The sequence below is a fragment of the Nicotiana tomentosiformis genome, chromosome 12 (genome assembly GCF_000390325.3).
Source record: "Nicotiana tomentosiformis chromosome 12, ASM39032v3, whole genome shotgun sequence".
NCBI classification, from domain to species: domain Eukaryota; kingdom Viridiplantae; phylum Streptophyta; class Magnoliopsida; order Solanales; family Solanaceae; genus Nicotiana; species Nicotiana tomentosiformis.
In genome coordinates, this window is record NC_090823.1 from 77,849,224 (window position 1) to 77,862,952 (window position 13,729).

At 43.3% G+C, this 13,729-nt stretch overlaps 2 protein-coding genes across 2 annotated transcripts; both read right to left on the reverse strand.

Moving 5' to 3' along the window:
* Positions 1-8,062: 8,062 nt before the first annotated feature.
* LOC138902906 (uncharacterized) lies at positions 8,063-8,938 on the reverse strand. The gene has a single exon (XM_070190806.1). It carries the CDS (start codon positions 8,936-8,938, stop codon positions 8,063-8,065), a length of 876 nt encoding a protein of 291 aa, XP_070046907.1.
* A 36-nt stretch (positions 8,939-8,974) lies between these two features.
* LOC138902907 (uncharacterized) lies at positions 8,975-9,430 on the reverse strand. The gene has a single exon (XM_070190807.1). The coding sequence runs from the start codon at positions 9,428-9,430 to the stop codon at positions 8,975-8,977; it is 456 nt and encodes a 151-aa protein (XP_070046908.1).
* Positions 9,431-13,729: the final 4,299 nt, after the last annotated feature.

Consider the following 13,729-nt stretch of genomic DNA (forward strand, 5'->3'; position numbering starts at 1 on the left):
CAGGCTACTTGCCAGCCCTACCAACTACTCCCCTTGTACAACCCTTTTGATTTCTATAAATAGTCATTAGGCTCATTCTTAGTAAGCAACTCATAATTGATAAAGACAACAGAAAAGGGAACTTGCCTTCCACATCTTGGTCTCTTTCTTTCAGTGCTTTCTTGCTTGTTTCGTGTGTTTGTCGTTGCTTCAGCACGATTGTGCTATTCATTCTTTTAGGACTAAAGCCTTAAGAGCGATTTTGCTCATAGGGTTGTCCCAATAATATTTTGTGACGACTCGTCCGGTCGTTTTGCTTTATAGAGTTCCTTTATTTGACTTTCCGTATGTTATTTTAATATTTTATGACTATCGGGGATGGTTGATTTGGTTTTGGAAGGGTTCGTATTGAATTTCAAATGCTTAGTTCCATAATAGCGGCGTAAGGTGGCCAAGTTTGACTTGAGTCGACACTTTAAGTAAACGACATCGCTCAAAATGGGAACATGTCCTATTTCGACTAGGACTCAGTTATTTCGACCCCAAGACGCCCCCAACTCATATAAAAGCCAACCTAAACCTATTTTAAAGGGGAGGACGTGACTTTGGGAGAGAAATAAAAGTATGAAATACTCGGGAGCACGGATTTGATCAATTCTTCCACTCTTCTTCTAGTATTCATTGATTTTGTGTTTGAAAATATTATTCTTGATGATTGTATGAACATGAGTGGCTAAGAACCCTATTATTCTGGTGTCATGGGTGCTACATGAATATTGACATTTGAAGTTTAAATTGACGAGTTTGAATTTATCATATTGGGTTGCTTATTTAATTCTGTCCTTAATTATTTTGCTGAGTAGTTAACGATGATATACTATCTACGAATCTAAAGTTGAACTCGAAAGTGAAAAATCTAGATTGCATATAGAATTAAATAGAGCAAGTTCTTGAACCCGGGCATCGGGGAACGAATTCATAATTAGGATAGAAATATACCTAATTGCCTTGCTTGGTTGAAATACATGAAGTGTAAATTCATTCTTGTTAATCTTAATTCCATAGACATATAAGCATTAAGTTAGCCTGAATAGGCAAATAGGAACTCGACAGATTCTTATGAGTAATATTAAGCATGTCAATCAACAATCCAGATAAATCAATTAGTCATTTAACCCAAGAACGCAACAAGATTGTTAGCTAGCCTATGACCCTGAAATACTCTCTCCTACTAAATTTTTATTTGAAATTGCTTAAGTGTTGTGGTTGATTTTCTAGTTATTTCATTGCTTGATAGTCTCTTAGGTAGTAAATTAGCCACTTACACATTTTCTGAGAAATCTTTTGAATCGATAAGTTATTTGAGTTTGAATCAGTCAAAAGTTAATCATAAGTCTCCGTGGGAACGATACTCTACTCACTACTCTATTACTTAATGACCACATATACTTGCGTGAGTGTGTTTGGTCACAACAATTCCGTTATACAAGAACAAGAGTGATGTCCAAAATTGCAACAACTATAGGGGCATCAAGCTGCTAAGCCATCCATGAAAGTTTGGGAGAGGGTGGTGAAAGCGAGGATGAGGAGAAATGCATCTATTTTCGAGAACCACTTTGAATACATGTTAGGGCGTTCAACTATGGAAGTCATTCACAGTGTAAGGAGATTGGTAGAGTGGTATAGAGAGAATAAGTGAGACTTGCATAAGGTGTTCATTGACCATGAAAAAACATGCGATAAATCCCGAGGGAGGTTCTTTGGAGGTGTTTGGAGGCTAGTGGGGTTCATATATCATACATTAGGATGACTAAGGACATGTATGATGGATCTAAGACCAGGGTTAGGACGGTGGGAGGAGACTCAGAGCATTTTCCAGTTGTTATGGGGTTGCATCAAGGATGAACCTATTTGTTTTGCCTTGGTGATGGATGTTTTGACACATCACATTCAAGCGGAAGTGTCGTGGTGCATGTAATTTTCTGATGATATAGTACTGATTGGCGAGAAGCGAAGTGGTGTTAACGCGAGATTGGAGGTTCGAAGACAGACCCTAGATTCAAAGGTTCCAAGTTGAGCAGGACCTAAATAGAATGCTTAGATTATAAGTTCAATGACGTGGCTCGTGAAGTGGATGTGGACATGAGGCTTGACTCACAAGTCATCCTTAGGAGAGCGAGTTTCAAGTACCTTGGGTCAATAATCCAAGATAATTGGGAGATTGGCGATGATATCAATCATTGTCTTGGAGCGGGATGGACAACATGGAGGCTCGCATCCGGTGTTTTGTGTGACAAGAATGTATCGCCAAGCCTTGAAGGTAAGTTCTACAGAGTGGTGGTGAGACCGACTATGTTATATGGGGTAGAGTGTTGGACAGTCAAAATGTCATGACCCAAAATTTGACATGTCGTGATGGCGCCAATCATAGTACTAGGCAAGCCGACATCTCACACACACTAACATTTTTAAAACTCAAATATGCGGAAGTAAGTTTAGATAATTAAGAATTTCGCAAATGCTGGACATGAACCTCAAAATCAAAACAAGAATCTTCCCAAAAGATCTGGGTGTCACGGAATACACGAGCATCTATATATATAACAACATAGTCTGGTACACTGTCTGGAAAGTAAGACAAAATACATAAAACTGAAATATAGAGAAAGGAGGATCAAGGTCTGCGGATGCCAAGCAGCTACCTCGATGATCTCATAACAGGTAGACTCCACGATCAACAACCGTCATGCCCGGAAATGCCTGAATCTGCACACGAGGTGCAAGGTGTAGTATGAGTACAACCAACTCAATGAGTATCGCAAATAAATAGGGCAAGGTAAGAGAAGCTTCATTTATTGAAGTCACTAGTTAAATCAGTACAATTTTATCCTTTGGATTAACATAATATGAGATTTAAAGCTAGCTCGTAAGGCTTCATGATACAATATCCGTGTGTGTATGTGAACTGATTCTCAAATACCTTGCTCAATAGTATTATGGAATGTAGGGGAAAGAAAACAAGTAAATCAGATAAATGATCAAGAAATTAGAAATTTCACACACTGCACTGACAACTCACGTGCTAACAATACAGACAACTCACGTGTGACATGGACAACTCACGTATCAATATTGTCAATATATGGATCCACACTGACAACTCACGTGCTGCACGGAAGACTCACATGCTAATAATATCAATATGTGGATCCGCATGGACAACTCACGTGCCAATAACATAATCCGCCTGGCATAGCCGCAAGCCCCGGCCCAAAATATCATACAGAAGCAATGAAGCAAGTGTACAAGTATATCATGAATGAAATACGATTCTCCTAAATATCCATGTACTGGTATAAATAACATGCTAAAGTGTAGGCATGTGCAAGTGTGCTATCGTAGCTCAATCCGAAAATTTCATCAATGGAAAGCATTTTTATCAAGTTCGTTTAGGGATTAAACTTCTAAGTAGATTCATCATGGCTTAATTAGATCATATAAACTGTTACCACATGTTAGATATCGAAGCTCGAAGCTTAACAGTCATTTCTGGGATTAAAAGAGACCGAGCACAACCCAAACATGAATACACAACCCCGGTGCCCACACACGGGATCACCCCCACACATGTGCACACCCAAAAGCACGTGACTATCACAACAATTCAGGAAACTAGTGCCTCAACCGAGTTTAAATACTATACTTACCTCAAACAACTCGAATCGCTTCACTAGCAAGACCTTGCCTCACGAATCGGCCTCTGAACGTCTCGAATCTAGCCATAAATAACTCGATACAATCAACACGAGCTAAAGGAAACAATTCAACAAGAAAATACTAAGTTATAAATCAAAATTCAAAACTTAACTTAATAGCCGGCCCTTGGGCCCACATCCCGAATTCCTATAAAAGTCATAAAATCCGAAAGCCTATTCATCCACGAGTCTAACCATACAAAATTTACCAAAATACGACACCAAATCGTCACTCAAATTCCCAAATTAAACTTTCCAAATCCCTAGCCTTAAATTTCCAATTTAAACCTCAAAACCACACAATTTAGGTGGAAAAATCAATGGGGAAACATAATTATTGAACAAATTTAACCACAAGTGACTTACCTCAAGAAACCCCTCGAACATCCTCCCAAAAATTGCCTTAGACCGAGTTGGAATGATCAAAAATGAAGAAAAATCGCGAACCCTTGAATTTAAGGTTCTGTCCATCCTTTTCGCTCATGTTGAAACTTAACTGCATCTGAGGTTCCACTTTTGTAGAAAATTCCTCTGCTTTTGCAGAAAATTCCTCCGCTTTTGCGAACCAGCCCCACTGCTCCCTTCGCTTCTGCGGTCCTTCCTCCGCATCTGCGCAATCGCAGGTGTGGAATTTCCATTGCACCTGTGCAAGCTCCCCCACCGGCCAGTTCCGTTTCTGCGCTTATGACGCCGCATCTGCGACCAGGCAGATGCGAAAATTGCCTCGCACCTGCGACCACTGCACACCTCCATCCTAGGTCTCTTCTGCGCTCCCCAGCTCGCACCTATGAGCCCGCACCTACGACTAAAGTTTCGTAGGTGCGAGTGCACCAGAAGGCTTCAACTACAACAACCTTCCAAACTCCAAATTCGATCCGTTAATCACCCGAACTCCACCCGAGGCCCTTGGGACCTCAACCAATTATACCAACAAGTCCTAAAACACGATACGAACTTAGATGAGCCCTCAAATCACATCAAACAATATCAAAAAATGCGAATTGCACCCCAATTCAAGCCTATTGAAACCAAGGAAATTCCAAGTTTTACAAACGACGCCGAAACCTACCAAATCTCGTCCGATTAACCTCACATTTTGCACACAAGTCCCAAATGAAACCACGGACCTACTCCAACTCCTGGAACTCCAATCCGAGCCCGAAAACTACAAAGTCCACCCTCAATCAAACCTCCAAATTTCCAACCTTCGCCATTTCAAGCCTAATTCAACTATAGACCTCCAAATCACAATCCAGACACACTCCTAAGTCCAAAATCACCCAACGGAGCTAACAGAACCATAAAAACTCCATTCCGGAGTCTTTTACACATAAGTCAACATTCGGTCAACCATTTCAACTTAATCTTTTAACCTTGAGACTAAGTGTCTCAACTTATTCCGAAATCTCTCCTGACCCGAACCGGCTACCCCGACAAGTCATATAACAACTATAAAGAATAAAGTGAGCAGTAAATTGGGGAACGGGTCTACAACTCTCAAAACAACCGTCCGGGTCGTTACATCCTCCCCCTCTTAAACAAACGTTCATCCTCGAACGGGTCTAGAAACGTACCTGGAGTCTCAAATAGGCATGGATATCTGCTCCGCATCTCCCGCTCGGTCTCCCAAGTAGCCTCCTCAACTGGCTGACCTTTCCACTGCAACTTCACTGAAGCTATGTCCTTGGACCTCAACTTTTAAACTTGCCGACCTAAAATAGCCACCGACTCCACATCATAAGTCAAATCACCATCCAACTGAACCATGCTGAAATCCAAAATATGAGACGTATCGCCGACATACGTATGAAGCATAGAAACATGAAATACTAGATGCACACTCGACAGACTAGGTGGTAAGGCAAGCTTGTAAGCCACCTCTCCAATCCTTTGAAGCACCTCAAACGGCCCAATATACCGAGGGCTTAACTTGCCCTTTTTTCCAAATCTCATAACACCCTTCATGGGTGAAACCTTGAGCAGTAACTTCTCCCCAACCATAAAAGAAACATCACTAATGTTCCTATTGGCGTAACTCTTCTGTCTAGACTGTGCCGTGCGAAGCCGATCCTCAATCAATTTAACCTTGTCTAAAGCATCCTGAACCAAGTCAGTACCCAATAGCCTAGCCTCGCCGGGCTTAAACCAACCCACCGGAGATCAACACCGTCTTCCATATAAATCCTCATACGGAGCCATCTGAATGCTCGATTGGTAGCTGTTGTTGTAGGCAAACTCTGCGAGTGGAAGCAACTGATCCCAAGAACCCCCAAAATCAATGATACAAGTGCATAGCATATCCTCAAATATCTAATTAGTGCGTTCTAACTGCCTGTTCGTCTGAGGGTGAAATGTTGTACTCAACTCAACTTGGGTACCCAACTCTCGTTATACTGCCCTCCAAATCTGCAATGTAAATTGTGTGCCCCGATTTGAAATGATGGACACTGGCACCCCGTGAAGGCGAACAATCTCGCGGATGTAAATCTCAGCCAACCACTCGGAAGAATAAGTAGTCCTAACCGGAATGAAATGAGCGGACTTGGTGAGCTAATCCACAATCACCCAAATAGCATCGAACTTCCTTGAAGTCCGTCGGAGCCCAACTACAAAATCCATGGTGATATGCTCCCATTTACACTCCGGAATCTCAAGCCTTTGAAGCAATATGCCCAATATCTGATGCTCATACTTCACCTGCTGACAGTTAAGGCACCGAGCTACAAACTCCACTATGTCCTTCTTCATTCTCCTCCACCAATAATGCTGCCTCAAGTACCGGTACATCTTCGCGACACTTGGATAAATGGAATACCGTGAACTGTGGGCCTCCTCAAGAATTAACTCATGTAGCCCATCTACATTAGGCACACAAATCTGACCCTGCATACTCAACACCCCATCATCCCCAATAGTGACATCTCTGGCTTCACCGTGCTGAACTGTGTCCTTAAGGACAAGAAATGGGGATCATCATACTGGCGCTCTCTGATGCGATCATATAAGGAAGACCGAGAAACCACACAAGCTAGAACCCGACTTGGCTCCGAAATATCTAATCTCACGAACTGGTTGGCCAAGTCTTGAACATCAACTTCAAGAAGTCTCTCACCAATAGGAATGAATTCAAGGCTACCCATACTCACCACCTTTCTACTCAAGGCATCGGCCACTATATTGGCGTTCCTAGGATGATACTAAATGGTAATATTATAGTCCTTTAGCAGCTCCAACCATCTCCGCTACCTCAAAATTAGATCCTTTTGTTTGAACAAGTGTTGGAGGCTCCGATGATCTGTAAATACCTCACAAGAGACGCCATATAGATAGTGCCTCCAAATCTTAAATGTATGAACGATGGCAGCCAACTCCAAATCATGAACAGGGTAGTTCTTCTCATGGGGCTTCTACGGACGCGAAGCATAAGCGATCACTCTACCCTCCTGCATCAAGAAACACCCAATACCAATCCGAGAAGCATCAGAATACACTGTATAAGAACCAGAAGCTAAAGGAAAAACTAGAACTAGAATTGAGGTCAAGGCAGTTTTGAGCTTCTGAAAGCTCTCTTCACACTTATCCGACCACCTGAAAGTAGTACCCTTTTGGGTCAATTTGGTCAAAGACGATACAATAGACGAGAAACCCTCCACAAAACAATGATAATAACCGGGCAAGCCAAGAAAGCTCCGAATCTCAGTAGCTGAGGATGGTCTGGGTCAACTCTGAACCGCTTCAATCTTCTTCGGATCCACCTAAATCCCTTTACTGGAAACCACGTACCCCAAGAATGCCACTGAACTAAGACAAAACTCGTACTTGGAGAACTTGGCATAAAGCTTCTCCTCCCTCAACCGTTGCAACACAATCCTCAAATGATGGGCATACTCTTCCTGGCTACGAGAGTACACCAGGATATCATCAATGAATACTATGACAAACAAGTCGAGATAAGGCTGAAATACATTGTTCATCAGATGCATGAATGATGTTGGGGCATTGGTCAGACCAAAAGACATCACAAGGAACTCATAATGACCATAACGGGTCTTGAATGTTGTCTTTAGAATATCTGAGTCCTGAATCTTCAACTGGTGATACGCAGACCTCAAATCAATCTTAGAGAACACTCTCGCTCCCTGAAGCTGGTCAAATAGATCATCAATGCGTGGCAAAGGATACATGTTCTTGATTGTAACTTTATTCAACTGCCTATAGTCGATGCACATCCGTATAGTACCATCCTTCTTCTTCACAAACAGAACTGGTGCACCCCAAGGCGACACGCTAGGCCTATTAAACCCCTTATTAAGAAGTTCCTAAAGCTACTATTTCAATTCCTTCAACTCAGCTGGTGCCATACGATACGAAGGAATAGAAATGAGCTGAGTGCCCGGTACCAAGTCAATACCAAAGTCAATATCCTTGTCGGGCAGCATGCCCGACAGGTCTGCAGGAAACACATTCGAAAAATCTCGCACTACCGAAATAGAGTTAATAGTAAAAGAATCAACACCAACATCCCTCACAAAGGCCAAATATGACAAATATCCCTTCCCAACCATCCGTTGGGCCTTCAAATAAGAAATCACTCTGGTGCGAACATAATCTGGAGAGCCTCTCCACTCGACCCTTGGAAAACTCGGCACTGCCAATATCACGGTCTTAGCATGACAGTCCAGCATAGCATGACATGGAGACAACCAATCCATACCCAAGATCACGTCAAAATCAACCACACTAAGCAATACAAGATCCACTCTAATCTCCAATCCCCCAATAGTCACTACACACAACCGATATACACGGTCCACAATAATAGTATCGCCCACCGGCGTAGATACATGAACAGGCGAAACTAAGGATTCACGAGGTATATCCAAATAATGAGTAAAATAGGAGAACACATAGGAATAAGTAGAACCAGGTTCAAATAATGTGGAAGCATATTTGTGGCACACTAAGACAATACCTGTGATCACTACATCTGAAGCAACGACATCTGTCCTGGCAGGAATATCATAGAATCGGGCCTGACCGCCACCTGGTCGACCTCCTCCTTTTGGGCGACCTCTAACTGCATGGGCCCCACTCCGAGCTGGTTGGGTGGGTGGTGGAAATTTTGGTGCTGGTACCATCGATCGAGTCCTCTGCTGTGGAGCCCCACTCAACAATCTAGGGCAATCTCGCTTGATATGTCCCATGTCTCTGCACTCGAAATAACCCCTCCTCTAACGAAACTACTGCTCCTGATAACCCGAGGAACTACCTAAAGAAACTTGAACAGACGAGGCATGGTGAGAACTCTGTGTTGGTAGTGCACTGAATGAAGACTGGCCTGAGCGAGCACTGTAAGAACCACGGCTAACTGATGCACCAAGATGAGTTGGACGAGTCGTCTGAGCGGGCCTATAAGGACGACCCCTGCTGTGGTAAGACTGTCCCCCAGAATGAACACCACGAGGACCACCCGAACCTTGAGGCCTCTTGGCCTCCCTCTCCTCACGCTTCTGACTACGGACCATCTCTATCTGCTGAGCAATATCAACCATCTCGTCAAAAGTACCACCGGATACCCACTCCCGAGTTATAAGCAACTGCAACTGATATATAAGGCCATCAATGAACCTCCTAATCCTCTCCCTATCCGTGAGAACCAACCAAACTGCGTGACGGGCCAAGTCGGAAAACCTCATCTCGTATTGGGTCACAGATATGCCATCCTAACGTAGCAGCTCAAACTGTCTGCGCAGCTCCTCCCTACGAGACTATGGTACGAACTTCTCCAAAAAGAGGACAGAGAACTCATTCCATGTAAGTAGTGCTGCACCAACCGACTTGCGCCTCTCATAAGCCTCCCACCATTTGAAGGCAACCCCAGTGAACTGAAAAGTAGTAAATAAGACCCCACTGGTCTCCAGAACACCTGTCGTGCGAAGAATCTGCCGGCACCTGTCCAAAACGTCCTGGGTATCCTCATACTCATCCCCACTAAATGATGGAGGTTGGAGTCTACCAAATCTCTCTAGTCTCCTCTGCTCATCATCAGCCATAACGGGACCCACCTGGGCCTGAGAAGCTGCAACCGGCTAGACTGGTAGTACCCCCGGTGTCTGAAGTCCCTGCATCACCGAATCTGGTGTACGGGCAGCGGGAGTCTGATTACCTCCCCCAGCCTGAGAAGTGGCTGCCGCAGCCGGAACAGAACCCGCCTGAGCATGGTTGGTGCACACAGTCAAAATTTGAGCCAAGGCCCCCTAAGGCCTAGAATCACAACGGGCACAACTGGTGCTTGAGCTGGCTCAACTATATCTAGTACCTACCCTTGAGGTGGATCAAATGGTGGATTTGCAGGTGCCGCTCTAGCTGTTGTACGAGCTGTACCTCTGCCCCTGCTGCGGCCCCTACCGAGACCTCAACATCTCATGGCCCTAGCTGGTGGTACTGGTGGTTGTCCGTCCTAACCGGTAGCACGTGTCCTCACTATCTGTGAGAGATCAGAATAACACTCGACTTGTCGAAGATAAGTACAAACGTCTCCGTACCAATCCACAAGACTCTACTAATCCTACTCATGACTCGTGAGACCTATGTAACCTAGGCTCTGATACCAACTTGTCACGACCCAAAACTCGACATGTCATGATGGCGCCTATCATAGTACTAGGCAAGCCGACATCTAACATATACTAACATTTTTAAAACTCAAATATGCGGAAGTAAGTTTAGATAATTAAGAATTTCGCAAATGCTGGACATGGACCTAAAAATCAAAAGAAGAATCCTCCTAAAAGATTTGGGTGTCACGGAGTACATGAGCATCTATATATATAACAACATAGTCTGGTACGCTATCTGGAAAGTAAGACAAAATACATAAAACAGAAAGATAGAGAAAGGAGGATCAAGGTCTGCGGACGCAAAGCAACTACCTCGATGATCTTCGAATAGGTAGACTCCACGATCAACAACCGTCGTGATCGGAAATGCCTGAATCTGCACACGAGGTACAAGGTATAGTGTGAGTACAACCAACTCAATAAGTATTGTAAATAAATAGGGAAAGGTAAGAGAAGCTTAATTTGTTGAAGTCACTAGTTAAATCAGTACAATTCTATCCTTTTGATTAACATAATATGAGATTTAAAGCTAGGCCGTAAGGCTTCGTGATACAATATTCGTGTGTGCATGCACACTGATTCTCAAATACCCTGCTCAACAGTATTATGGCATGTAGGTGAAAGAAAACAAATAAATCAGATAAATGATCAAGAAACTATAAATTTCACATACTGCACGGATAACTCACGTGCTAAGAATAGAATCTACAGGGACAACTCACGTGCGACACAGACAACTCACGTGTCAATAATGTCAATATATGGATCCACACAGACAACCCACATGTTGCACGGACAACTCACGTGCTAATAATATCAATATGTGGATCCGCACGGATAACTCACGTGCCAATAACATAATCCGCCCGGCATAGCCGCAAGCCCTAACCCAAAATATCATACAGAAGCAATGAAACAAGTGTACAAGTATATCATGAATGAAATAAGATTCTCTTATCCCTGGACTGGTATAAATAACATGCTAAAGTGTAGGTATGTGCAAAGTGTGCTATTGTAGCTCAATCCGGAAATTTCATCAATGGAAAGCAGTTTTATCAAGTTCGTTTAGGGATTAAACTTCTAAGTAGACTCATCATGGTTTAATTAGATCATATAAACTATTACCACATGTTAGATATCGAAGCTCGAAGCTTAACGATCATTTCTAGGCTTATAGGAGCCCAAGCACAACCCAAACATGAATACACAACCCTGATTCATGCACACGGGATCACCCCCACACATGTGCACACCCAAAAGCACGTGGCTATCACAACAATTCAGGCAACTAGTGCCTCAACCGAGTTTAAATACGATACTTACCTCAAGCAACTCGAATCACTCCGCTAGAAAGCACATGCCTCGCGAATCGGCCTTCGAACGTCTCGAATCTAGACATAAACAACTCGATACAATCAACATGAGCTAAAGGAAACAATACAACCAGAAAATACTAAGTTATAAATCAAAATTCAAAACTCGACTTAAAAGCCGGCCCCGGGACCACGTCTAGAAATCCGATAAAAGTCATAAAATTCGGAAGCCCATTCAACCACGAGTCTAACCATTCAAAATTTACCAAAATTTGACACCAAATCATCACTTAAATCCCCAAATTAAACTCTCCAAATTCCTAGCCTCAAATTCCCAATTTACACCTCAAAACCACACAATCTAGGTGGAAAAATCAATGGGGAAACATAATTATTGAACAAATTTAACCGCAAGTGACTTACCTCAAGAAACCCCTCGAAAATCCTCTAAAAAATCACCTTAGACCGAGTTGGAATGTTCAAAACTGAAAAAAAATCGCGAACCCTTGAATTTAAGGTTCTGTCCATCCCTTTCGCTCCTGCGGAAACTTAACCGCATCTGCGGTTCTGCTTTTGTAGAAAAATCCTCTGCTTCTGCAGACCTGCCCCACTGCTCCCTTCTCTTCTATGGTCCTTCCTCTACATCTGCGCAATCGTAGGTACGGAACTTCCCTCGCACCTGCGCAAGCTCCCCCACTGGCCAGTTCCACTTCTGCGCTCATGACGCTGCATCTACGATCACGTAGGTGCGGAAATTGCCTCGCACCTGCGACCACTGCACACCTCCATCCTAGGTCGCTTCTGCACTCCCCATCTTTCACCTGCGAGACCGCACCTACGACCAAAGTTCCGCAGGTGCGAGTGCACCAGAAGGCTTCAGCTACAACAACCTTCCAAACTCCAAATTCGATCCGTTAATCACCTGAACTCCACCCGAGGCCCCCCGGACCTCAACCAATTATACCAACAGGTCCTAAAATACGATACGAACTTAGTCGAGCCATCAAATCACATCAAGCAACCACAAAAATGCGAATCGCACCTTAATTCAAGCCTATTGAAATCACAGAATTTCCAACTTCTACAAACGACGTCGAAATCTACCAAATCACGTCCGATTGACCTCAAACTTTGCACAAAAGTCCCAAATGACACCACGGACCTACTCCAACTCACAAACCTCCAATCCGAGCTCGGTAACCACAAAGTCCACCCTCGATCAAACCTCCAAATTTCCAACATTCGCCATTTCAAGCCTAATTCAACTATAGACCTCTAAATCACAATTCGGACACGTTTCTAAGTCTAAAATCACCCAACGGATCTAACAGAACTATCAAAACTCCATTCTAGAGTCGTTTACACATAATTCAATATCTGGTCAACTATTTCAACTTAAGCTTACAACCTTGAGGCTAAGTGTCTCAACTTATTTCGAAACCTCTCCGGACCCGAACCAGCTACCCCGGCAAGTCATATAACAACCGTAAAGCATAAAGTGAGCAGTAAATGGGGGAACAGGGATACAACTCTCAAAACGACCGGCCGGGTCGTTACACAAAAAATCCCATGTCCAAAAGATAAAAGTGGTAGAAATGAGAATGTTGAGTTGGATGTGTGGGCATAGCAGGAGAAATAAGGTCAGAAATAAAGTTATTAGGGACAAGGTAAGAGTGGCCCACGTGGTGGATAAGATGCGGGAAGCGAGGTTAAGATGGTTTGGGCATGTGAGGAGGAGGGACAAAGCTTCCCCAGTGAGGAGATGTGAGAAGTTAAACCCTGAATAGTATGGGGAGAGGTAGAGGTAGATCTAAAAAGGTATTGGAAGGAGATGATTAGGCAGGAGATGCAGCACCATCAGCTTACTGAGGACATGACCCTGGATAGGAGAATGTGGAAGTCGAGAATTAGGGTAGAAGGATAGTAGGTATATTTCTTTCACAGACTGGTAGTATTGATATTGCTCTTGTATTTCGTTATGCTTAGTTTTCTTTCTGTTTCTCACTCTTATTCCTATTCTTGTTTCTTTCGCTTTGATTGTTTACTATTATGTTGCTGTTTA

What these genes read in the sequence shown, in the direction of transcription:
- LOC138902906 (XM_070190806.1), bottom strand. Translation starts at nt 8,938, where the DNA reads ATGGGACATATCAAGCGAGATTGCCCTAGATTGTTGAGTGGGGCTCCA.
- LOC138902907 (XM_070190807.1), bottom strand. Translation starts at nt 9,430, where the DNA reads ATGAGGTTTTCCGACTTGGCCCGTCACGCAGTTTGGTTGGTTCTCACG.